The 27,736-nt window shown below is 42.5% G+C and overlaps 1 protein-coding gene across 3 annotated transcripts; it reads left to right on the top strand.

Moving 5' to 3' along the window:
• The first annotated feature begins 374 nt into the window (after positions 1-374).
• On the top strand, positions 375-25,755 carry LOC115186912 (nuclear receptor ROR-gamma). 3 transcript variants are annotated; one of them, XM_029746297.1, is made up of 11 exons: positions 376-2,052; positions 6,163-6,192; positions 19,334-19,419; positions 19,531-19,672; positions 19,851-20,174; positions 20,263-20,492; positions 20,978-21,110; positions 21,245-21,352; positions 22,004-22,114; positions 22,498-22,607; positions 24,566-25,755. In XM_029746297.1, the coding sequence occupies exons 1-11, from the start codon at positions 1,992-1,994 to the stop codon at positions 24,722-24,724; spliced, it is 1,494 nt and encodes a 497-aa protein (XP_029602157.1). In that variant the 5' UTR covers positions 376-1,991; the 3' UTR covers positions 24,725-25,755. The 3 variants fall into 3 exon arrangements, with proteins under 3 accessions (XP_029602158.1, XP_029602157.1, XP_029602159.1); XM_029746298.1 differs by lacking the exon at positions 6,163-6,192 and having other exon boundaries at positions 375-2,052; XM_029746299.1 differs by lacking the exons at positions 376-2,052; positions 6,163-6,192 and adding an exon at positions 7,271-7,559.
• Positions 25,756-27,736: the final 1,981 nt, after the last annotated feature.

Below are 27,736 nucleotides of genomic sequence, written 5' to 3'. Positions count from 1 at the left end.
GTGCGTGGAGGACACAGCTAGAGCGGCGGTAAGGAGAGCCTGAGACTCAGGTGTGGTCAACAGTGGCGGTTCTAGATCATTTCAACTGGGGGGCCAAGCTTGGGCCAGTTACATTAGACGTTATTGTTGTCATATCGTTTTCTTCACTGCATTGCAGGCATTAGCGGGCAAAATACCATGTTCATAATCATTAATGTTCCGTGTTGCCACTGTCTAATAACGGATGTAAAAAAAGAACGATAGCAAAAATTAGTTATGTAAAAAGTGGAACTGAGGTGGACAACTTTCCAGTCATTTTATTTTGTTAAAACCACCTAAACACACATACATTGTATGTCCAGAGAGTAGTACTGCTTTCTTTCACTGTGAGAGATTATATTTTTGTCTTATTTTATCTCATATTTGAATGCCATGATCTGTGGCCCTGGCATATTGTCGGTTATGTATTGATCTGTTTTATCTCTTTACAGATTGATGGCCTTGACTACACAAATGCCATATCATATAGAATAAATAATAAGCAGATCACCTCACTGAGACATTTAAGCCTATATCTCTGGTCCAGCCGAAGGAAACCGACAGTTGCTAAACCGCGCGGCTGTAATTAAAAAAGGAAAGCACTGACGCACCTTTCTTGCGCAATCAAATGTGCAAAAGCGCAACAGTCGCTCTACCGCAGAGCTTCAAACGCAGAGGTCGAGGTTTCTACGGTCATCTTCTTGAGACCACACCAAAATTAACGGGAACACACTGTTCATCCCGGGTGAAACCTGAGTAGCCTGAACTGATTGCACAAGGAAGTTCATTGCAAAAAGAAGACAAGGCGGAATATGGAGAGTGACAACAGAGAATGACAAAACGTTCTCAGAGTAAATGAGTTTAGTAACTATAACAGAGATGATAGGGCATGTTGTAAAGCGCATGCGCAGGTCACCACCGTTGCTTTACTTAAGGACGGTTGGTTACAATTTGCTCCCAACTATTGTACCTATGTATAGCCCACACATTTAAAAAAAAAAATTAATTGCTTAAATCAGCTTTATCTGATATGACCTGTGTTAGAACCATCAACTACAAGCAGGTTAAGTAACTGTAGTGGTTAAATACAGTAATTTGTTTACACCGGATAATTCAGTGCGTTGTAGATTATGTAACGGGTAAACCGGGCCTTGGTAACCCTTTACCATTCACACTGCTGGAGACTACATGCGCTTCTATTAATGACCGTAATTAAAACCGAAAAGGAAAGCAATAAAATAAAATACGTTTGATAATTAGTCTATAATGACACATTTTCTTATATTTCCATAGGCCTTATCATATATCAAGCTACTGAAAAAAAACTCCAGACAAACATATAGGCCAAGCCTATAGGCCTAAACGTTTTGGGTTTTGCTTGCCTGCCCTCATATTTATTTAGGTAAATGTGTTGGTTGGGCTATGTTTTAACCGGGAACTACAGAATAAAGACCGAATCGCTGCAACAAACAAACGGCCGTGAGTTATTACATAAGTCCTGGTGACATAACCTCTGAGCGCGAGCTCGGGACGACAGCCAGGGCGCAAAGAGCAAGCGGGTTGAAACCGGAATAGCCTGAACTGCTTGTACAAGGAAGTTCGTTGCAAAAATGAAGTTGGCTGATATTATCCTCACGTGAAGACAAGACGGAATATGGAGAGAGAGTGACAACAGAGAATGACAAAATGACAAAGACGTCAGAGTAAATGAGCGTACCGACTCTACTAGAGATGGTAGTGCATGTTTTAAAGCGCATGCGCCGTCCCTGTCTCTATAACAGCAGGTAGTTCTATATATTTAGAACTAAAGATCCAAAGTTGTTGAAGTTATTTATGGTGCCTTGCATACTAAGTGCATAGTAAAACGCGCGGTAGAATAGACAATACAAAGGGGGGTGTAGACACGCTTGTCCCAGGAGTGTGAAGTGCGCGTAGTGTGTGTTAGAGCCAGGTACAAGCACACGCAGTTTGTTATGGAATATGAGGAGCCCGAATCACCGGAACACATCACTACAGAAGAACCAATCAAAAGAGGTGAGATATATTATCTTGATTATTGATAGGCTAGGCCTAGTGTATTCATGTGTAGGCTATGGTAGGCTAGGCCTAGTCTATTCAGTCATTTACATTTCACAAATGTCAATTATTTGCAGATGCAACTATTATTGTTTTAGCTATACATTGTGGATTGGGTGAACTGAAAAGGTCACAGATTTGCATTATAAATTAATGCACATTTAAAGGTGAATGCATGTGTATGTGTGCACATTGCAATATACTCTGTGTGTGCTTGTGTGCGTGGATGCACATGCATGCACACACACAGACACACCTGTTTGCCAGTCTATACCATTGACTATTGTGTAGTGTGAGCACACCTAAGGATTACAGAAGTGCTGTATGAGTTTTGGTATACAGTCACTGCCCCTTTCTCCCTCTCCTCCCCATCACCCTGTCCCCTCCTTTAAAAGAGCCTCATTCTAATGCTTATGTCTCCCTTCTCTCCTCCCGTTTCTCTTATCATTAGCTCCTTCTTCCTTTTTATCTCTTATCTATCCCCGTCACTATGTCTCTCTCTTACACATTATTTGTCTCGTTCTCTCTCTCTTACCCCCCTCACTCTGTCTTTGTCAGATCACCAAGGCTCCCTCCCTCCAAGTTCTTTCTCTGCCTTTCCCCTCATATCCTCCACTCTTTCTCATCTTGCCTCATTCACTCTCCCTTCTCCCTCCTCCCACCTTCCCTATCCCTCACTCTTTTTCTTCTTACCCCATTCACTCTCCTCCCTCCCTCCCTCCCTCCCTCCCTCCCTCCCTCCCTCCCTCCCTCCCTCCCTCCCTCCCTCCCTCCCTCCCTCCCTCCCTCCCTGCCTCTCATTAACTCACCTCTCTTCTGTTGTCCACCTGATGGTGTAACTCTTGCTCCTTGAGGGTAAACATGGCAGTAATCCTCTATAAAACCAGGGATTAGCTCTTAGCTGTGTGAGCCTGTTTTGGGCCTGCTGCATTTCCCAGCACTACACAGTCTAAAATCAAACCATGGCTTTCAACTTAGATTCCTTCAGTCTCTATCACACATACTCCATAGTCATTCATTAAATGATGTCATCCATCAGGCCTAAACCACAGGTGTCAAACTCATTCTATGGTGGGCCGAGTGTCTGCGGGTTTTAACTCCTCCCTTGTACTTGATTAATCAATGAAGGTCTGATTAGTTAGAAGCTCCCCTCACCTGGTTGTCTACTCTAGGTCTTAATTGGACACACATTGAAATGCAATAACAAGAACCAGCAGACACTGGGCTCTCCATGGAGTGAGATGGACACCATATTTAAATATAGGCTACAGACTCAGATTGATATTTTCATCTTTATTCCCTAAATTTAACCAGGTCTGGCTGAGAGGGTGCACTGATACAAATATCCTGCAATGATGCCACAGTTGTCCTCTAGATACTTATCTGGCTTTAGAACCCATTAAAACCCTTTCTCACGGTGCCGTGACAATGCATGCTACTCTCTCTGTTACTCATTGACAGGACATCATGATAGCTATACAGTTATGCACCAGAGAGCTACTCTCTTCTATACTGTGTACATACATGCACGCACACGCACACACACGTAAATGCACCAGCAGTCGCTCCCTTATTACATCACATTGTGTGTGGAGTGTGTGTGGGGAGCTGATAATGTGTAACATGCAGCAGTTATCTCTGTGTGTGTTCTTCTGTCACTCTCCAGCCTGCAGCTGCTATATCTCCATACAGAGTAGGATAGAGAGACGAGGAGAAGAGAAACCCCTGGAAACAGCTTTTGATTAAATAGCGCCGTCTAAATCTTAGCAAGACTTCCATTGTTAGAAAAAGCATTGATTTAAAAAGACAGAATGCTGCTGTTTGATTCGATTGAGAGAGCAAGGGAGATAGACAGATAAGGAGAGAAAGAGAGCGATAGAGAGAGATAAGATGGGGTGGGTTGGTATTGATGCTGACAGACCTGTCTTTTTGAAAAGTAGAGCACATTGAGGAGTTAGAAGCAGATAGCGGTTTCCATTGCCTTCATGTTGGTCTTGTGTAACATGACATCTTAGTCCCCACACTGTGGCTTGGGCTGATACTCAGTGGCATGGGTCAGGTGTCACTGCAGTTCTCACTGGAATCAGATCATTAGCACTTAGGTTTAGGATTTAGTTTAGTTTGGAATCACATGAAATTGACTCATGATCCGACAGCATGGTTGACGTTCTTTCACTGAAGGTTGAAAAGCGACTCAAATCCTTACTTTTTGCGTACAATCGCAAACAGCAGTGTGTGTGTGTATCGCTGCGTTTTCTGAGTCTAGGTGTGTATGTTTTCTGTGTGTGTGTCAACTGCTCTGCTCTCACCAGACCTCTGTGTTCTGCTTATGAAGCAAATGTGATTTGATGAGGAGGGGAAACAGAGGGAAGCAGTGAAAGCAGCAGCAGATCTTCTCTACCCCAGACATAAAGACCCAGGCTACCTCTGCCTCTGTCTGCCTCCACCCAGCGATGCTTATCTCCCCTGCCCTCTCTCAACACACACGCACACACACTAAAAATACACACCTCAGCTTGGAAACAACCGACATACACACACCCAGTCTAATATGAACTTTCTCACAATTGTGGTCAGAAAGCTAGACTCCCACCTTCCTCCACTATAACTGTGTCTGTCTCTTACTCACCAAGGTGTGTGTGTGTATAAATGTGTGTGTGTGTGTGTCTGCGTGTGCCTGAGAGAGAGTTCAAACTCCATCCACACTCTGCTTGTGTCAGCTCCTACTCTCCCAACTGTCTCTTTTTCAAGGCTCTTCCACACCAATTAATTTTGTACAACAGACACTATAAACACATCAGGCCCTGTGTGCAGAGGCCCAGCATTATCCTGGCATAGATTCAGTTCCCCTCTGTTGTGTCAGAGACATAGACTCAGTCCTCCTCTGTTGTGTCAGAGACATAGACTCAGTCCTCCTCTGTTGTGTCAGAGACATAGACTCAGTCCTCCTCTGTTGTGTCAGAGACATAGACTCAGTCCTCCTCTGTTGTGTCAGAGAGACATAGACTCAGTCCTCCTCTGTTGTGTCAGAGAGACATAGACTCAGTCCTCCTCTGTTGTGTCAGAGACATAGACTCAGTCCTCCTCTGTTGTGTCAGAGACATAGACTCAGTCCTCCTCTGTTGTGTCAGAGAGACATAGACTCAGTCCTCCTCTGTTGTGTCAGAGACATAGACTCAGTCCTCCTCTGTTGTGTCAGAGAGACATAGACTCAGTCCTCCTCTGTTATGTCAGAGAGACATAGACTCAGTCCTCCTCTGTTGTGTCAGAGAGACATAGACTCAGTCCTCCTCTGTTGTGTCAGAGACATAGACTCAGTCCTCCTCTGTTGTGTCAGAGAGACATAGACTCAGTCCTCCTCTGTTGTGTCAGAGACATAGACTCAGTCCTCCTCTGTTGTGCCAGAGAGACATAGACTCAGTCCTCCTCTGTTGTGTCAGAGACATAGACTCAGTCCTCCTCTGTTGTGTCAGAGAGACATAGACTCAGTCCTCCTCTGTTGTGTCAGAGACATAGACTCAGTCCTCCTCTGTTGTGTCAGAGAGACATAGACTCAGTCCTCCTCTGTTGTGTCAGAGAGACATAGACTCAGTCCTCCTCTGTTGTGTCAGAGACATAGACTCAGTCCTCCTCTGTTATTTTTACATTTGAAATGTAACCTTTATTTAACTAGGCAAGTCAGTTAAGAACAAATTATTATTTACAATGACGGCCTACACCGGCCAAGCCTGGACGACGCTGGGCCAATTGTGCACCGCCCTATGGAACTCCTAATCACGGCCGGTTGTGATACAGCCTGGAATCGAACCAGGGTGTCTGTAGTGACGCCTCAAGCACTGAGATGCAGTGCCTTAGACCGCTGCGCCTCTCGGGAGCCTTATTGTTATTGCCAGAGAGACATAGACTCAGTCCTCCTCTGTCAGAGAGACTGAGATGAGCCCAGTTAGGAGTGAGTGGGATGATAAGGGACATGGGGCTGAAGCTACAGTAGATCATTGAACTAAGATGTGAGAGAGGAAGTGTGTCTTGTGTTCAAGCAGCATTTAACTTGTATTTTCTTTGCTACAGGAGACACTGTGTCCAAGAAGACTCATTTGAGTAAGTGTTTGTGTTTGTGTGTGTGTTTGGTTATGTGTCAATATGCCTGTCTGTTCATGCCCATATGTTATGTGTGTGCTAGTTATATGAGCATGCAGTGTGGTTATGCCAGGATCGCTAGTATTTGCACATGTTTGCACCTGTGCTGAAAAACGCACACGCAAGCACGCACGCACGCACACACACACACACACACACACACACACACACACACACACACACACACACACACACACACACACACACACACACACACACACACACACACAGGTTTCTCTGTGGTGCCAACATCAACATTATGGCTCTGTTATGCACCTGTGGTACTTTGTACAGACAGTATTCTCCTGTTTGCTGGATTTAGGTTTGGAGATAAACTCTATATTGGTATTCTGGCATCTGGATGCAGATAGTATCAGATAGTATCTCCTTCACATGTGGTGGTGTTTCTGGGCTGTTTCTGCTCCTGACTACAACACACCTGTTAGTTTTCAGTGTAGGGAGAAAATTGAAAAATGTCTGGTCGGTTTTCATGATACTAGTTTTCACTTTGAATAATAATGATACGGATGATGGAATGTGTATCATCAGAAAGCTCTCTCTTTATTTGCTGTTTCAGATGTCAGTCCATACTCAATTGGCTAGTTAGGCTGTCACTCTGTGCTGTGGGTACAGTCCTATCCTCTTGACGTGTTAGAGAAGTACAGTATATGTCCTTTCATGCCAATAAAACTTTTTTGTGTTTCGATGTATATTTGCGGGAGATAGAACGGTGGGTACAGAGAGTGGTTAAGGCTTTGAGGGTGACTAGGTGAGTGGGTTACGCACAACAAAAAACGGGGAAAAAGTTCCGTAAGAAAAGAGCGAGAGCGAAAGGGGAAAGGCCCTCTGTCTTTCACACACACACACACACACACACACACACACACACACACACACACACACACACACACACACACACACACACACACACACACACACACACACACACTGTGTGACTGACAGAGCGCTTTCACACACACACACACACACACACACACACACACACACACACACACACACACACTGTGTGACTGACAGAGCGCTTTCACACACACACACACACTGTGTGACTGACAGAGCGCTTGAGCAGTGACTAGCGGAGACTCTGAGGCCTAAACATGCTGTAGGGGCACTAAGATAGTCACTCTGCAAGAGAAAGGACAGACAGAGAGAGAAGAGAGGAAAGAGAGAGAGATCAAGACAGTGACCGTGACAATTTGACAGTGATTGTGAATTGAGGGTGAGGGTGAGAACAAGAAAGAGAGAGAGAAATAGAGTTTGTGAAAGTGGGACAAGAAGACTGAGAAGTGGAGTGAAGATGATGCGAGGTAGGAGTGATGGCCTTGATTTAATATGTGTTACTCTGTACAGTACCGTATCTGTGTGTGTGTGTGAGAGAGAGTGTGTATACTGTACTGTAGCCTACATTTGAAGTATGTTTGTTTGGCTTTTTTTTGTCCCCCATTCTCCTTCCGTATTCCTCCAACTCTTCAAGTACAGCAACGTATCCGCTCACAGTCATATTCATTTCTAAACTCAAAACCTGATCATGTAAACAGACTTTTCAGAATGATTATAGTGCGTTGTGTTTCAGCCTGTTGGCATGTCCAACATCCTCACCAGATCCTGGTCCTGTTTCTTTCCAAAACCTCCAACAACTTGACTCTGTAGCTGCTCTTCAAGTTTACATTTCACATTTGAGTCATTTAGCAGACACTTTTATCCAGAGCCACTTACAGGAGCAATTAGGGTTAAGTGTCTTGCTCAAGGGACACATTTTTCAGGGGTTCAGGGGCTCGGGGATTCGAACAAGCGGTTAAGAGCCCAACTCATAACCGCTAGGCTACCTGCCCCCCCAAGTGTCTGCGTATTTTTGTTGTAGTTCTTCTAGAAGCATAATGGAGTCAGAATAGAACCGTTTCGTCTGATTCTACAGGGCTGTAGAAGTGATATAATGTAACCATTTACTTTGATAATACTCTTGAAAATAATGTATATATTTCAAAACATCTTGCACAGCATTATCACTTATTGTAAAAATACACAAGTGATGTATTTATAAAATGTCAAGGTGGAAGTTGGGCCTAATCAGTCTTCAAAATATTTGATAGGTTTTGTCTGAAAATGTAAATGGTTAACTATGACTACTTGTTTAGGTTGTTTTGAAACCAAATGAGGGATCTTTGAAGCCTCTCATTGGTTAGTAAGTGGGCACTAGGACATTTAAGTGTCATTACTGTGGTCGTGGATACTGTCCTGATATGACTAAGTATTTTACCTGCTTATGTTTCAAAGACTTAAATTACAGCACCACATTTCCATGTTTTCTCACTACCATTCACACAGTCTGTGATGTGACACACGAGAACTACCACTCACACAGTCTGTGATGTGACACACGAGAACTACCACTCACACAGTCTGTGATGTGACACACGAGAACTACCACTCACACAGTCTGTGATGTGACACACGAGAACTACCACTCACACAGTCTGTGATGTGACACACGAGAACTACCACTCACACAGTCTGTGATGTGACACACGAGAACTACCACTCACACAGTCTGTGATGTGACACACGAGAACTACCACTCACACAGTCTGTGATGTGACACACGAGAACTACCATTCACACAGTCTGTGATGTGACACACGAGAACTACCACTCACACAGTCTGTGATGTGACACACGAGAACTACCACTCACACAGTCTGTGATGTGACACACGAGAACTACCATTCACACAGTCTGTGATGTGACACACGAGAACTACCACTCACACAGTCTGTGATGTGACACACGAGAACTACCACTCACACAGTCTGTGATGTGACACACGAGAACTACCACTCACACAGTCTGTGATGTGACACACGAGAACTACCATTCACACAGTCTGTGATGTGACACACGAGAACTACCACTCACACAGTCTGTGATGTGACACACGAGAACTACCATTCACACAGTCTGTGATGTGACACACGAGAACTACCACTCACACAGTCTGTGATGTGACACACGAGAACTACCACTCACACAGTCTGTGATGTGACACACGAGAACTACCACTCACACAGTCTGTGATGTGACACACGAGAACTACCACTCACACAGTCTGTGATGTGACACACGAGAACTACCATTCACACAGTCTGTGATGTGACACACGAGAACTACCACTCACACAGTCTGTGATGTGACACACGAGAACTACCACTCACACAGTCTGTGATGTGACACACGAGAACTACCATTCACACAGTCTGTGATGTGACACACGAGAACTACCACTCACACAGTCTGTGATGTGACACACGAGAACTACCACTCACACAGTCTGTGATGTGACACACGAGAACTACCACTCACACAGTCTGTGATGTGACACACGAGAACTACCACTCACACAGTCTGTGATGTGACACACGAGAACTACCATTCACACAGTCTATGATGTGACACACGAGAACTACCACTCACACAGTCTGTGATGTGACACACGAGAACTACCATTCACACAGTCTGTGATGTGACACACGAGAACTACCATTCACACAGTCTGTGATGTGACACACGAGAACTACCACTCACACAGTCTGTGATGTGACACACGAGAACTACCATTCACACAGTCTGTGATGTGACACACGAGAACTACCATTCACACAGTCTGTGATGTGACACACGAGAACTACCACTCACACAGTCTGTGATGTGACACACGAGAACTACCACTCACACAGTCTGTGATGTGACACACGAGAACTACCATTCACACAGTCTGTGATGTGACACACGAGAACTACCACTCACACAGTCTGTGATGTGACACACGAGAACTACCACTCACACAGTCTGTGATGTGACACACGAGAACTACCATTCACACAGTCTGTGATGTGACACACGAGAGAGGAACAGGGACTGTGTAGGCTGAAGGGGAGAGAGGGATAGTGAGTTTGTACTGTGATGTGAGATGGTCCTCTCAGAGTATCCTCTGCACCAGTTTCTATTTACACATCCATATGGCGCCATAGACACACACACACACACACACACACACACACACACACACACACACACACACACACACACACACACACACACACACACACACACACACACACACACGCCGTAGCACAGCTGCCCCTCTGTGGTTGGCGTCTCAGTGTGTGTGTGGTAGTGTGATATACACTGAGTGTACAAAACATTACCAGGTGAAAGCTACCAACCCTTATGTCACTTGTTAAATCCACTTCTATCAGTGTAGATTGAGGGGAGGAGACAGGTTAAAGAAGGAGTTTTAAGCCCTGAGACATGGATTGTGTATGTGTGCCATTCAGAGGGCGAATGGGCAAGTTAAAATATTTAATTGCCTTTGAACGGAGTATGGTAGTAGGTGCCTGGCGCACCGGTTTGTGTCAAGAACTGCAATGCTGCTGGGTTTTTCACACTCAACAGTTTCCCGTGTGAATGAAGAATGGACCACCTCTCAAGGACATCCAGACAACTTGGCACAACTTTGGGTAGCATTAGAGTCAATATGGGCCAGCATCCCTGTGGAATGCATTCGACACCTTGTAGAGTCTATGCGCTGACAAATTGAGGCTGTTCTGAGGGCAAAGGGGGTGCAACTCAATGTCAGGAAGGTGTTCTGAATGATTTGTACACTCAGTGTATATATCCTGTGTGTTTGTCACTGAATATAACATGATGCAGATGTCATTTCTAATATTACACACACTGGGCTCTAATTTTAATGTCAAGGAAGGAAAGGTTTCACCTTAGCTCCTAAACCCTGTTAGAATAATTAACACAACTGTAGACTGTTTTACAATGATGACATTACTTAAATACAACAGTGAACATTTATGCATTTCGAATCTTTCATTTTTCTCTGAGAGTGGCCCACCATCATAGCCATATAGGCTTGATTCAGGCGACATTCTCCATTCACAAACAAAGAGTCTGCTGATGCTTCTGGGGGATTCCTGTTCAGATTGATGTTCTCTTACTTCAAAAGACTTTCCTTACGCTGTTGGGGGTACATACAGCTGCACACACATACACACTTCCAAAGCACCTCACTTTACTTCAAAGAGTCGATACCAAAATCTGAAGTAACACATTCACCCCCAAACATGACAAATGAAAGCGAGCAGTCACACAGTCACACGGTCACACACCCATCACCATTACTTGGTTTACCTCACAACTCATTATTGTTCCCCTTGGACTCAGTCTGGGGTTCAAAACAGCCTTTCTAAAATGCTTATGTTGAAATACGTAAGGTGCCTTTGTTATTGATTGTGAAGATTTCAGTTCTTTTTTTACTTACTAGAGCCACAGTTCTTGTGACCAGACAGCATGGTATTACTCACAAATTACACGTTCAAAAAGAATTATTCAGAGGCTCCACTCAAAACAAATTCAGTGTGATGCATATCATTTCATTTAAGATATAGTCTTCAAGCTTGTCATGTAGAGAATTCTCATGGCAATACTGTAAAAAAACAGTTATTTATGTTATTTATCTAGGATTATCTTGCATAAAAATGTAGTTTTACACTATCTCTCAAAGCGCTTTCAATTTGTATAGCTCCCACATCCACTTTCAATATAGCACCCACCTGGGTGATGCACAACTTCCATTTTGAGGCATACTGTCCCCACATCAGCTATCACCGCTCAATAACCTACCAATAACAAATACCTTACATTAAATGGGGCTCAAACGGCACAAGAAACTTCAAAATATACATTCAATTAAATGTGTCTTAAATTCCAGAGATTCCTTTAGTAATTAAGTTATATTAGTATTATAAATATGTTATAGCACATTTACAAAATGTTTTAATTGTTAAGCATTAAGAGCATATTAAGGTTAAGTGTGATGGATACGTATTTGATATTTACAGTATATATATTTCTTAGTCTCAGATGTTTAATTTAAAGTCATTTCATTCTAATTGTGATATTTGCTTCTATATTTTGTAATGTTTCATATTACGGTTTTTCAAATGTGGAATTGATTCATTTATAGCAAATTGTTGAAATCTACCAAGAAGTAAGTAACATTAAGGATCAGTAATCACCCTAAATACATTTACATTTATAGCTATTTTATTCTTTGATCATATTTAATAAACATTTCTGATTCCCTTTGGAACATTTTTATAGTCAAATTTGTCCAAATACTGCTTGTCAGTAATAAGAAATCTATTCATATTTATATGATTAAAAATCATATCATATCAAGTAATCGTTATCGAGACCAACATTTTATGACAGAAAAACACAATTATTTTTGGTCAAAACATGTCAGTGTGCCATCAATTAGATTTGAGATTTTATTTCAAAGTATTCACACAATGTTCCAATGTTATCTCAAGTAAATCTCTTCCTCTCTAAGGATAACCGTATGCCCCGTGTTCTCTTTGTCATGCATCTGTATGTTGGAGGGTGTAATTCTGCGGGTGTTTCCGTTGGAGGAAAGTTGAGGTTTTTTGTCTGTTAACAGAGCAAAATGCAGAATGCTGACAGGGGACTTTATACAAAGACAAGGGAAAGGTGCTGAATGGCACTCGCTGCTCATGTCAAAGATATTCAACCCCTTATGAAGGACAAAGGACATTTTATATAAAAGGCGCTTTTTTTATTAGGCTGCATAGCCTCTGATAGCAGCTTTCTACTGCCCTTCTGCATTAGCTCAATGAACCTTGTCATGGAAACCATCACAACCTCACTGTATTTGATTTGACTCGCTTTATGGATAATACAGTGCCTTCAGAAAGTATTCCCACCACATTTCGTTGTGTTACAGCCTAAATTCAAAATTGATTAAAGTAAGATGTTTTGTCACTGTCCTACATACAAAACCCCATAAAGTCAAAGTGTAATTGTGTTTTTTGACATTTTTACCAATTAATTACAAATGAAAATCTGAAATGTCTTGAGTCAAGTATACAACCCCTTTGTTATGGCAAGCCTAAATAAATTCATGAGTAAAAATGTGCTTATCAAGTCACATAATAACTTGCATGGACTCACTCTGTGTACAATAATAATGTTTAACATGATTTTTGAATGACTACCTCATCTCTGTACCCCACATATCATTATCTGTAAGGTCCCTCAGCCGAGCAGTGAATTTCAAATACAGATTCCACCACAAAGACCAGGAAGGTTTTCCAACTATTGACTCATGGGTGTGAATACTTACAGTTGAAGTCGGAAGTTTACATACACTTAGGTTGCAGTCATTAAAATTCGTTTTTCAACCACTCCGCAAATTTCTTGTTAACAAACTATAGTTTTGGCAAGTCCGTTAGGACATCTACTTTGTGCATGACACAAGTAATTTTTCCAACAATTGTTTACAGACAGATTATTTCACTTATAATTCACTGTATCATAATTCCAGTGGGTCAGAAGTTTACATACACTAAGTTGACTGTGCCTTTAAAAAGCTTGGAAAATTCCAGAAAATTATGTCATGGCTTTAGAAGCTTCTGATCGGCTAATTGACATCATTTGAGTCAATTGGAGGTGTACCTGTGGATGTGTTTCAAGACCTACCTTCAAACTCAGTGCCTCTGCTTGACATCATGGGAAAATCAAAAGAAATCAGCCAAGACCTCAGAAAAAAATTGTAGACCTCCACAAGTCTGGTTTATCCTTGGGAGCAATTTCCAAATGCCTGAAGGTACCATGTTCATCTGTACAAACAATAGTACGCAAGTATAAACACCATGGAACCACGCAGCCGTCATGCCGCTCAGGAAGGAGACGCATTCTGTCTCCTAGAGATGAACGTACTTTGGTGCGAAAAGTGCAAATCAATCCCAGAACAACAGCAAAGGACCTTGTGGTGATGCTGAAGGAAACAGGTACAAAAGTATCTATATCCACAGTAAAACGAGTCCTATATCGACATAACCTGAAAGGCCGCTCAGCAAGAAAGAAGCCACTGCTCCAAAACCGCCATTAAAAAGCCAGACTACGGTTTGCAACTGCACATGGGGACAAAGATCGTACTTTTTTGAGAAATGTCCTCTGGTCTGATGAAACATAAATAGATCTGTTTGGCCATAATGACCATCATTATGTTTGGAGGAATAAGGGGTAGGCTTGCAAGCCGAAGAACACCATCCAAACCGTGAAGCACGGGGGTGGCAGCCTCATGTTGTGGGGGTGCTTTGCTGCAGGAGGGACTGGTGCACTTCACAAAATAGATGGTGGCATCATGAGCAAGGAAAATTATGTGGATATATTGAAGCAACATCTCAAGACATCAGTCAGGAAGTTAAAGCTTGGTCGCAGATCGGTCTTCCAAATGGACAATGACCCCAAGCATACTTCCAAAGTTGTGGTAAAATGGCTTAAGGACAACAAAGGTATTGGAGTGGCCATCAAAAGGCCCTGACCTCAATCCTATAGAAAATTTGTGGGCAGAACTGAAAAGGTGTGTGCAAGCAAGGAGGCCTACAAACCTGACTCAGTTACACTAGCTCTGTCAGGAGGAATGGGCCAAAATTCACCCAACTTATTGTGGGAAGCTTGTGGAAGGCTACCTGAAATGTTTGACCCAAGTTAAACAATTTAAAGGCAATGCTACCAAATACTAATTGAGTGTATGTAAACTTCTGACCCACTGGGAATGTGATGAAAGAAATAAAAGCTGATATAAATAATTCTCTCTACTATTATTCTGATATTTCAGATTCTTAAAATTAAGTGGTGATCCTAACTGACCTAAGACAGGGGATTTTTACTAGGATTAAATGTCATGAAGTTTGAAAAACTGAGTTTAAATGTATTTGACTAAGGTGTATGTAAACTTCCGACTTCAACTGTATGTAAATTAGATATTTCTGTATTGCATTTCCCCAAAAATTGCAAGAATTTCTAAAAACATATTTTCACGTTGTCAATATGGGGTATTGTGTGTCGATGTGTGAAAATAAATTATATTTAATCTATTTTGAATTTAGGTTGTAACACAACCAAATGTGGAATAAGTCAAGGGTTATGAATTTATTTAAACTGTCCAATTTGAGTGTTTGTTGCAGCTCGTTCCAGTCGCTAGCTGCAGCGAACTGAAAAGACCAGCGACCCAGTGATGTGTGTGCTTTGGGACCTTTAACAGAATGTGACTGGCAGAACGGGTGTTGTATGTGGAGGATGAGGGCTGCAGTAGATATCTCAGGTAGGGGGAGTGAGGCCTAAGAGGGTTTTATAAATAAGCATCAACCAGTGGGTCTTGCATCAGGTATACAGAGATAACCAGTTTACAGAGGAGTATAGAGTGCAGTGATGTGTCCTAAAAGGAGTATTGGTGGCAAATCTGATGGCCGAATGGTAAAGAACATCTAGCCGTTCGAGGGCACCTTTACCTGCCGATCTATAAATGATGTCCCCGTAATCTAGCATGGGTAGGATGGTGATCTGAATCAGGGTTAGTTTGGCAGCTGGGGTGAAAGAGGAGTGATTACGATAGAGGAAACCAAGTCTAGATTTAACTTCAGCCTGCAGCTTTGATATGTGCTGAGAGAAGGACAGTGTACCGTCTAGCCATACTCCCAAGTACTTGTATGTAGGGGCGGCTAATGCAATCCAGTTGTAGCCTAGGTATTTTCTGATGCTCATTGACAGAGAGGGAAGATGATGAGGGAGGGGAATAGAGATTATATGTGTATCTGTGGACTAGTGTTGCATAACATTTATCTCTCGCTCTCTATACAGTATTTCTTGCTCTCCCTCGCTATCCCCACTCTCCCTCTCTCCTTACCAGTCACTTCTCTCTCGCTCACTGTTACTCTCATCTTCTATTATCTCTCTCAACTCTCTCTCCCGCTTTTCATTCTTAATTTAGATCAGTAATTCCCTCTTTTTTTCTGTAGCTGGCCTATAGCTGGTTCGGCTAAAGAGATCAGGGATGGGATGAGGGGGGACTGAGAACTCAGTGTCAATAGTATCATGTCAGTAACTGTCGAGACCATTTCATCATTTACTACAGGGAGGGGAGATTGAAAAGTCAAGTAAAGGTTGAGAACAGTAACATGGATCCACCTGCCATCCCTAGACGAGCTGCTGTTTGTTAGTGTGTAGGATGTCCCAGGCCCATAGTGCCGTAGCAGACACTACCATGGTGACTAGTCAGAGGAAGTGTAGGAGGTCATGTTATATTAGCTAGCTGCCATCGCTCCTCATCCGCTCCAGCAATACCACCACTGGTGCTATCAACAGATTGTGAAGGAGGCTGGGTAAATGACGGCTCTGATGTAGTTGGAGAGCCAGGTTAGCTGTTAGCCAGGTTAGCTGTTAGCCAGGTTAGCAGTTAGCCAGGTTAGCTGTTGATCTTAACTAGATGGATAGGGCTGCCTGGGGTAGAGATGCCTGTAACAGTTAAAGATAGGGCTGCTGTGCACATCACAGAAGATCACTGACTGGTCTTGGTGATGGAGATCTATAGATATATTTGAGAGAGAGATTTATCTAGAGGCCTGTGGTCTGTATAGGTGGAGAGATATGAGAATAAAGGACACAGAGGAAATAGACCAATATCAGCAATGTGGCTTCAGAATAAGATGAAGAAAGAGAATAGAGAGCTAGAGGGTGAGTTTGAGAGATCGCGACCGAGATGGAAACACAGTTTGCTGTGGCAGTTGCAAATTATTCTTAAGCGTTTTCAGTCATCAATGATCTAATGTGGAGATGAGTCCACATCCCACACCATATGTTGTCTATGGTATTGCTGATCCTCATACAGCCCTGCAGTACATACTGGTCCTCAATCCCAAATGAATGGAAAAGATAGAAACATACATGTGTGTATGTGCGTCAACAGTGAAAGGTTGTGGGTCAGGTTGGTTTCCTGTTGTTTGAGGTTGAGAATCAGAACTGAGAGAGCAAAAAACAGAGACCACTGACATTCTCTCTCTCTCTTGCTCGCTCTCTCTTTAGCTCTCTCTCTATACAGTTTTGCAGGCAGTCACACTACTTGTTCTATCTACCCACCCATCCATTCTGTCTATCCACTTTCCCATTAACATTCTCACACAAGTTAGTCAGTTTTCATGAAGTGTTGTTCAGTTGTTTTACTGCACATAGACAATACCATGCATGCAGTCTTTAGGGTTATAGTTTGTTACTCTTTTCAGATGTGTAGTATAGTGTGTATTCTATCAGATGCGCAGTATAGTGTGTATTCTATCAGATGTGCAGTATAGTGTGTATTCTATCAGATGCGCAGTATAGTGTGTATTCTATCAGATGCGCAGTATAGTGTGTATTCTATCAGATGTGCAGTATAGTGTGTATTCTATCAGATGCGCAGTATAGTGTGTATTCTATCAGATGCGCAGTATAGTGTGTATTCTATCAGATGTGCAGTATAGTGTGTATTCTATCAGATTCGCAGTATAGTGTGTATTCTATCAAATGTGCAGTATAGTGTGTATTCTATCAGATGTGCAGTATAGTGTGTATTCTATCAGATGCGCAGTATAGTGTGTATTCTATCAGATGTGCAGTATAGTGTGTATTCTATCAGATGCGCAGTATAGTGTGTATTCTATCAAATGTGCAGTATAGTGTGTATTCTATCAGATGTGCAGTATAGTGTGTATTCTATCAGATGTGCAGTATAGTGTGTATTCTATCAGATGTGCAGTATAGTGTGTATTCTATCAGATGTGCAGGGGGTTTCTCAGTTTCACCGCTGACTGCCCTCTCTTACGGCCTCTGGGAGATTCCTGTGGCACCTGAATAGAGGGCACAAACACTTGACACACTGACACACACACACACATTTCACACAATTAATTGCTGTACTGTAAACACGGGATTGTCTCACTGCTTGACAAACTAACTTACACACACCAACACAAAGAAAGACAAACACTCTTCCCGAACTCTAAAATCACAATAGAATAGCGTATTTATTTTCAAATGTTCTGAATGTAATAATGTATGATTTGTTGAATGAGGAGGAGGGGGGATGAGGGAGGAAGAGGGGGGGTGGGGGGGAGGAGGATGGACATTCCTGGCAGTGTCAACCAAGATGAAAGACTCTATTACTGGCAGCACTATCCTTTATGAGACAGATAGAGAGAGAGGGATGGAGAGAGCGAGAGGTGAGATGAAAGAAGGATAGTCAGAGCAAAAGAGAAGCCAGTTCACCACTTTAAAAGACTGAGGTTGACACCTTCACCTCCTCCTCCTCTCTCCATTTGCAAATATTCCCCCTCTACTGTTGTCTCTTCTGTCTGCCGCTGTGTATTTGATGTCATTCGGTTCATTTTTAACAATGTAAGAAATGCTAATGAGAGGAAAACAGAGTGTTCATTCTTTCACTCTGATTGCAACGTTTAATGACAACCAAGCAAATTGTCTCTTTTTTAACAAGCCCGTATTATTGTAGCAAGGTTGCAATGTGTATGTGTGTGTGTTCATGTGAAGTGTTGTTGATTTGTTAGGGGAATGGTCAAACCTCAATGGGATAGATATACTGACATACCTGCTGAACACACAACGCAGGTGTCACCTAATCAGGTGTCACGTACACAGACCAAAAACCCGTTTTCCACTCCATATTTGTGTGGTCAACCAACTTTCTCAGTCTGATTTTGTGTTAATGTTACCTCTCTGCAGTCTAGGTTTCTCTTTCCCCTTCCTGCCCTCAATTCTCTTTACCATCTATATTTCACTTTCTCTTCTCCCCCTAAGTCTCCCTAACTCTCCCTAAGTCTCCCTTATCTCCTTGATAGACAGTTCTGAATGTGCTCACACTGTACTTCTGAAAGATCTGGGTTTGGACATTGGCTACATTGGCTCTGCTGGCCAACGTAGTCCACAGGTGTTTGTGTTACTGTGAACTGTAATGTGTGTGTTAACTGTATTGTGTTACTGTTAACTGTAATGTGTGTGTTAACTGTATTGTGTTACTGTTAACTGTAATGTATGTGAACTGTATTGTGTTACTGTTAACTGTAATGTATGTGAACTGTATTGTGTTACTGTTAACTGTAATGTGTGTGTTAACAGTATTGTGTTACTGTTAACTGTAATGTGTGTGTTATTGTGTGTGTAGCTCAGATTGAGGTGATTCCCTGTAAGATCTGTGGTGATAAATCATCAGGAGTTCACTATGGAGTCATCACCTGCGAGGGCTGCAAGGTGAGACTGCAGCACTACACAGCTGATTTCACTCTGACCAAGCAGACATAACAAACAGACTTATTTCCAGTGGTTTCATTGGTTATGTCAATGGTCCTCTCTCCCCCTCAGGGTTTTTTCCGGCGTAGCCAGCTGCCGTCCGTGTCCTACTCCTGTTCCAGACAGAGTAACTGTCCTATAGACAGAGCCAGCCGCAACCGCTGCCAGAGCTGCCGACTGCAGAAGTGTGTGACCCAGGGCATGAGCCGGGATGGTGAGACACGCACGCACACATAAACAAAAAGATGGCTCCTGGAAAAATAAAGGTTGAATAAATACACACTTTTCAAATCATATTACTTAAAAATATATATATTTTATTTAACCTTTATTTAACTTTATATGAGAGTAATTAAACTCAACTCCACCAAAAACTGTTTTTGTTTCCCCAGCGGTGAAGTTTGGCCGGATGTCGAAACGTCAGCGGGAGTCTCTGCATGCCGAGGTGGAGAGACACCGTCAGCAGCAGCAGCAGCATCTCCAGGCAGAGGCCCAGCCCGCCCTGCTCTACTCCAGCAAGGCATGCTGTTTCCGGACACCCCACCTGCTCCAGGCCCCGGCTCCGGCCTACTCCTTCCCGGGAGAGCCAGAGCTGCCACCCTGCCCGACAGATGTGCTCCCCTATCTGGTGTGCTCCCCAGGCGAGTCCCAGGCTCCAGGTCTGGCCTACCAGGGCTCCTGTGTGTCTCCTGGCAGTGGGCACTCAGATGAAAGAGGTAAGGGAGTGGACACATAAACACATAATCAGACTAACACTGTTTAATATCTATTACCCCTTTCCCCTTCTCACTCCCTCTTCTTCAGGGTTCGACTCCCGTCAGCCGTCTCCTGACCAGACGATAGGGATGGGAATTAGATCGTATGACCCAGAAGACCCCTACTGCCCTTACCCCCCCTCCCTGCTACACATAGAGGAGCTGTGTGACAGTATTGTGCGGTCCCATAGGGACACCAGTCAGTTCAGACTGGAGGAACTGCAGGCTCTGAGATGGAAGTTGTTCAGCAGAGAGGAGATTCATGACTACCAGAGCAAGGTACTGTACCAACACATAACTGGTCTCTTATAAATCATCAGTCAGTCGTCAGTAATAAATAACAGTTTTGTTAATAAGTTAAAAGAAGTCTGACCCCTGAAATCAAGTTTTTCATTTGACCTTTATTTAACTAGGCAAGTCAGTTAAGAACAAATTCTTATTTTCAGTGACGGCCTAGGAACAGTGGGTTAACTGCCTTGTTCACGGGCAGAACGACAGATTTTTACCTTGTCAGCTCGGGGATTTGATCTTGCAACCTTTCGTTTACAACGCTCTAACCACTAGGCTACCTGCCGCCCCAGATGTCAAGAAATCTTGTCTCTCTCTTCTCACCTCTTTTTGGAATTCCCTCTCCCCTCACATCTCTCTTTTTCTCTTGTCTCCCCCTCTCCCTCCCTCTCCCCCCTCTCTCTCTCTCACTCTCTCTCTCCCTCCCTCCTGTCCTCTCCCTCCCTCCCTCCCTCCCGCCCTCTCCCTCCCTCCAGTCAGTAGATGAGATGTGGCAGCACTGTGCCATGAGGCTGACTGAAGCAGTACAGTACGTGGTGGAGTTCGCCAAACGCATCCCAGGGTTCCGTGGGCTCGGACAGAACGACCAGATCACCCTGCTCAAGACTGGTGAGCCAAACCCACCTTTCAATCACTACTTACTCTACTATCCTCTCTCAAGAAAAGTCTTCCTGTAAGAAGTGCACATTGCCATTATTAAATATTCTCTCCCCACTCTCTCTCCCTCCATCTCTCTCTCTCAGGTTCGATGGAGGTGGTTCTGGTCAGAATGAGTAGGTGTTTTAACACAGAGAACAGCACCGTCTTCTTCGATGGGAAGTTTGCCAGCACTGAACTTTTCAAGTCTCTGGGTAAGTCCATTGGCTCCTAGTCTTAGCTGTTGAATGGATGCTACAGTGCCCTCCATCATTATTGGGAAAGTGAAGTATTTTTTATTCTTATGGCTCTATACTACAAAAGTTTGGATTTTAAATCAAACAATGACTGAGGTTAAAGTGCCGACTGTCCACTTTAATTTGAGGGTACATAGCACCCCCATTTTAGGGGACCAAAATGATTGGGACGAAGTCACTTATATGTGTATTAAAATATTAAAAAGTTAAGTATTTGGTCCCATATTCATAGCACACAATGACTACATCAAGCTTGTGACTCAAAACATTTATTGGATGCATTTGCTGTTTGTTTTGGTTGCTTTTCAGATTATTTTGTGCCCAATAGAAATTAATGGTAAATAATGGATTGTGTCATTTTGGAGTCACTTTTATTGTAAAGAATAGAATATGTTTGCTAACACTTCTACGTTAATGTGGAGACTGTATGATATTGGTGTGTCTAACCTTATGAACTTTAACTTCAAATACAAACTTTTGGAGTATAGAGCCAAAATAATAAAAAATCCTTCACTGTCCCAATAATTACGGAGGACACGATCTCATATTAACTTTGCCAATTGGTTCCTAGTCTTAGTGATGCTAACTGTGCTAACTGTGTTGTTGCAGGCTGTGGTGATCTGATGGTGGCGGTGTTCGACTTTGCTCACAGTATGTGTGCCCTGAGACTGACTGAGCAGCAGATGGCTCTCTTCAGCTCACTGGTGCTCATTAACACAGGTAAGACACACACATGCACACACATTCTGTAAAATGATACTGCAGATAATATTAGTACAATAAAGTTATAGATCAGTAAAGTTATAGAACAGTAAAGTCATAGATCCGTAAAGTCATAGAACAGTAAAGTCATAGATCCGTAAAGTCATAGATCAGTAAAGTCCTGGAACAGTAAAGTCATAGACAATAAAGTCATAGATCCGTAAAGTCATAGATCCGTAAAGTCGTAGAACAGTAAAGTCCTGGAACAGTAAAGTCATATATCCATAAAGTCATAGATCCGTAAAGTCATAGAACATAATAAGCTGATTAATGGTATCAAATTAACTATTCTATCTAATCTTTTTTTTTTTGTGTATATTTTTTTTTTTGTGTGTGTGTAGATCGCCCCTGTCTTGAGGATAGAGGCAGAGTACATAGAATGAGGAGAAACTTGGAGGTATGCCTCAGCCACATGCTACGCAGAGACAACCAGGAGAGCCTTCAGCACAAGGTAACACACACAGACACTTGCACATACACACACACACACACACAGGCATACACACACAGGCACTTGCACATACACACACGCGCACACACATTCACAGACACACACTCACGCATTCAAGTTTTACGGAGTAGTGAGTGGAGAGCGTTACCAGTGGTGTAAAGTACTTAAGTAAAAATACTTTAAAGTACAACTTAAGGAAGTTTTGGGGGTATCTGTACTTTACTTTACTATTTATATTTTTGTCAACTTTTACTTTTACTTCACTACATTCCTAAAGAAAATAATGTACTTTTTACTCCATACATTTTCCCTGATATCCAAAAGTACTCGTTACACTTTGACAGGAAAATGTTCCAATTCACACACTTATCAAGAGAACATCCCTGGTCATCCCTACTGCCTCTGATCTGGCGGACTCACTAAACACAAATGCTTCATTTGTAAATTATGTCTGAGTGTTGGAGTGTGCCCCTGGCTATCCGTAAATGTTTTTTGTTTATGTTACCATCTGGTTTGCTTAATATAAGGATATTGAAATGGTTTATTATTTTACTTTTGATACTTAATTGGCTCTAGGAAGGCGCCAGAAAGTGGAATGAGAGCTCTCCAGTCTCTGGGCGAAAAACAGCAGGGGTTTTTGTGAGTGGTCCTTCTGGGAACAATGACACTGAGGCGCGCGTGCACGAGATTAGTTAATTTTTTTCTTTCAGTGTTTGAACGAATACAACGTCGCGCGGTTGGAATATTATCGCTATTTTACGAGAAAAATAGCATAAAAATGTATTTTAAACAGCGTTTGACATGCTTCGAAGTACGGTAATGGAATATTTTGACATTTTTTGTCACGAAATGCGCCGGCGCGTCACCCTTCGGATAGTGACTTGAACGCACGAACAAAACGGAGCTATTTGGATATAACTATGGATTATTTCGAACCAAAACAACATTTGTTGTTGAAGTAGAAGTCCTGGGAGTGCATTCTGACGAAGAACAGCAAAGGTAGTCCAATTTTTCTTATAGTAAATCTGAGTTTGGTGAGGGCCAAACTTGGTGGGTGTCAAATTAGCTAGCCGTGATGGCCGGGCTATCTACTCAGAATTTTGCAAAATGTGCTTTCACCAAAAAGCTATTTTAAAATCTGACACCGCGATTGCATAAAGGAGTTCTGTATCTATAATTCTTAAAATAATTGTTATGTATTTTGTGAACATTAATCGTGAGTAATTTAGTAAATTCACCGGAAGTTTTCGGTGGGTATGCTAGTTCTGAACAAAACATGCTAATGTAAAAAGCTGGTTTTTGATATAAATATGAACTTGATTGAACAAAACATGCATGTATTGTATAACATAATGTCATAGTGTCATCTGATGAAGATCATCAAAGGTTAGTGCTGCATTTAGCTGTGCTTTTGGTTTTTGTGACATATATGCTAGCTTGAAAAATGGCTGTGTGATTATTTCTGGCTGGGTTCTCTCCTGACATAATCTAATGTTTTGCTTTCGCTGTAAAGCCTTTTTGAAATCGGACAATGTGGTTAGATAAAGGAGAGTCTTATCTTTCAAATGGTGTAAAATAGTCATATGTTTGAGAAATTGAAATTATAGCATTTTTAAGGTTTTTCGTATTTCGTGCCAGGCGCTACCATTGGATATTGGTGAGGCGTTCCGCTAGCGGAATGTCTGTCCATAAGAGGTTTTAAGAACATTTGAGCAATTCCATTTACTTTTGATACTTAAGTATATTTTTAACCAAATACTTTTGGACTTTTACTCAAGTAGTATTTTACTGGGTGACTTTAACTTTTACTTGAGTCATTTTCTGTTAAGGTATGTTTACTTTTACTCAAGTATGACAATTGAGTCCTTTTTCCACCACTGGTGTTTACCCTCTATGACATCACTGGACAGTGTGTAGAACTGTCATTGACTAGCTCTGTGTGTGTGTGTTGTCCCCAGCTCTACCAGAAGGTGTCAGTGTTGCAGTCTCTGTGCAGTCTTCATGTGGAGAAGCTGCACTGGTTCAGCCAGCGCTACCCGCTCACCGTCAACTCTGTCTTCCCTCCTCTATACAAGGAGCTGTTCACCTCCGACCTGCCTTCTGTGGACTCCCTCTGAACTGCACCGTACATGTTGACAGATAATTAGACAAAGAAACATGCATACAGTGGTAGACAGACACACACACACACACAAACACACACACAGACACACACAGAGACACAGACACACAGAGACACAGACACTCAGAGACACACAGACACTGACACACAAACTTAGACACACAGAGACACAGACACATGAGAATGCATTGACAACATGAGATTAAATTACTTTGAATGCTTCACTTGTTGAATAAATATATTTTTGTCATTTCAGAGAGCAATGATTTGATTTGATGAAATTATTTCAGTAGCTTATTAGTGATTGGACATTGAAGCGATTTTCATGCAAAAAAATGTTTTATAGATTGTTGTTTTGTTTTTCCTTTTTGAGAGTGTTATTTGGTCCTTGAGATTATGTATTTTATTTTGACTCCGGGTGGCTGTTGTGACTGTTGAGGTGGCTGTTGTGACTGTTGGGGTGGCTGTTGTGACTGTATCCAGACCAGTTGCTAGCTGGTATAAATGACCATATTTAGATGATCACTATGAAATCTAATGGGTGTTTTCTGAGTTGTTTTTAAATGTGTGACTTTACAGAGTCGGCTAACCCATCAGACTGAGTACCTGAGCTATAGCCCATGGGCCCCACGGTTCAGGACCCAAACACACAGTGAAGTATATAGCTAGTCTTCTCAATGGACTGTGTGTGGATCGAATTTCACCAACAATCCTATCTGTCTCTATCGAGCTTTAAAAGAGCCTGTGTGTTGCATTAAAACAGAGTCAGAAATCCTAGACAGGCAGAAATGTAAATATGAATAATCTAGAACATAAACTTGGATGCTGGGTAATATTACTGTAGGCCTACAGTATGTAGGCATTTGAATGACTAACTTTGGGCATGACTGTTATTGTAAACAGATTTCACAAACATTACTGGTGTGTTTCTTTAACATTCTCTCTCTGTTAGTTTGTCTCCTAAGTGTTACCATGGTGATTCACATGGAAAAGGCATCCAATAAACAGCTGATATGATTACAAAAATGACTGGTGTTTCTGTATTGTCTGTTTTCCCAATGTACAAAATAGGATGTTTAATTGCATACCAGGAAGGGAAAGAGCTTGAAGAAACATAGCGGGGAGAGCTCAGTGCATGCAGCTGCACACTGGTAGAATTTACATGTTTTAACGACACATCTATGACAAAACACACAGACATTCCTGCTTTGAGCCGTCCTCAACGGTGTGTGTGTGTTTGATTCATAGACTATCCAATGAGCTGAGTGTGTTCTATCGACATTGTGTGTATTTGTGTTTGAGAGAGCATGGTGAAAGCAAAGTAGACCCCAGCACACTGCTGAATGCTGTGGCTGTTCATCGAGTGCAATGTCCTGGCTTGAATCATAATTTCCACTTGAGTTTTAAATGTAACTTAGTCATGCATTGATGTCATTGAGAGACAAAATTCTACTTAAGTGGGAGTTAAAGATTCACCCCTTGATGAACTGCAGAGGCATTCAGCAGTGTGCGGATGTCTGTTTTTCTTTCATGACTTTACCTTTGGTACTTCGTAGCTGAAAGTAGCCTAACTGGATGTGGGTACAGGACACCACTTCTTAACTGTGTGTGAGAGTGGCAGTGGCTGACATTCAGCTGAGCTTTGTTGTGTGCATGGGAATACTTGTTCGGTCTAAGAGTTTGTATGAGAGAACTGAAGAATGTTGTTTACTGAGCTTCCAAGGAGAAGTGACTAAGACCCGGGTGAGTTGTTAGGACATGATTAAGACAACCTCTCTCTCTCCGCCCTACAACCACAAACGCTTCAAATCCGGTCAGAGAGGTTGCCCAGCGGTCAGGGACTAGGATCAGTCCCACACAGTAACAGTGAGAGGGAGAGTTACATGTGGTCTCTCTCTGAGTTGTTTTTTGTTGTGCTCTCTGGCCTTTCCTGGGGAATGTGTGTTCTGTTCCAGCACAAACACACATTTCTGACTTATTGGTTCTTCAAGACACATCTCAGAACAAAAAGTCTCAGTCAAATCTGGCATACAATCTCTGTACCATCAAAAGTACTAATTCTGTGAGATTAAAGTACCGTTTGAAGATTATCGGTAGATTGTCCTTTGAGTTTTAGTCATATAAGCTATCTTACTCTTCCTCCTCTTAATTCTGCTTTCCCTGGGAAGTTCTAAAGCTGAGAAACACTGCTCAGGGACATTGTGTTTGTGTGTCGCCCATGAAGGGGAAGAGGGATGAAGGGACAGAGGGAAAGGAAAGGGGTAAAAGTGCGAGGCAAGGGGGAGCCACTGTCTGTGGATTTACAATGGAATCCTTCAGTGTTAACTGTGCACTGGATTAACTGGGGTGGCAGATAGCCTAGTGGTTAGAGTGTTGGGCCAATAACTGAAAGATTGCTGGATCGAATCCCGGAGCTGGTAAAAATCTGTCGTTCTGCCCCTGAACAAGGCTGTTCCCTGGGAGGCTGTCATTGTAAATTAGAATTTGTTCTTAACTGACTAGCCTAGTTAAATTATTATTATTCTGTGTGTGCACAGCAGCTATGTTTCCAATAACTTGTCCTGTGATTTTTTTGTAGACATTTAGAAAGTTTGTATATCAATTTGGGGTGTACCTGCTTGTGGGCATTTCTGCATCTGTCAGAAGCCATGGATTACAGGCAACATCTGTATTGAGCTAAAGGGTAGAGATGACGCTTTAAAGAGGCGGACACATAAGAAAATCCAGACGAACCGTCAAACAGGCAAAGTTTCAGTACAGGACTAAGATTGAATCCTACTACACCAGCTCTGATGCTCGTCGGATGTGGCAGGGCTTGCAAACTATTACAGACTACAAAGGGAAGCCCAGCCGCGAGCTGCCCAGTGACATGAGCCTACCAGACAAGCTAAATTACTTCTAGGCGCGCTTCGAGGCAAGCAACACTGAAGCATGCATGAGAGCACCAGCTGTTCCGGACGACTGTGTGATCACACTCTCCGTAGCCAATGTGAGTAAGAAGTTTAAA

This window comes from Salmo trutta, chromosome 3 (assembly GCF_901001165.1).
Source record: "Salmo trutta chromosome 3, fSalTru1.1, whole genome shotgun sequence".
Classification (NCBI taxonomy): domain Eukaryota; kingdom Metazoa; phylum Chordata; class Actinopteri; order Salmoniformes; family Salmonidae; genus Salmo; species Salmo trutta.
The sequence above is the reverse complement of the archived record's forward strand: the minus strand, read 5'-3'. Positions and strand labels throughout refer to the sequence as shown.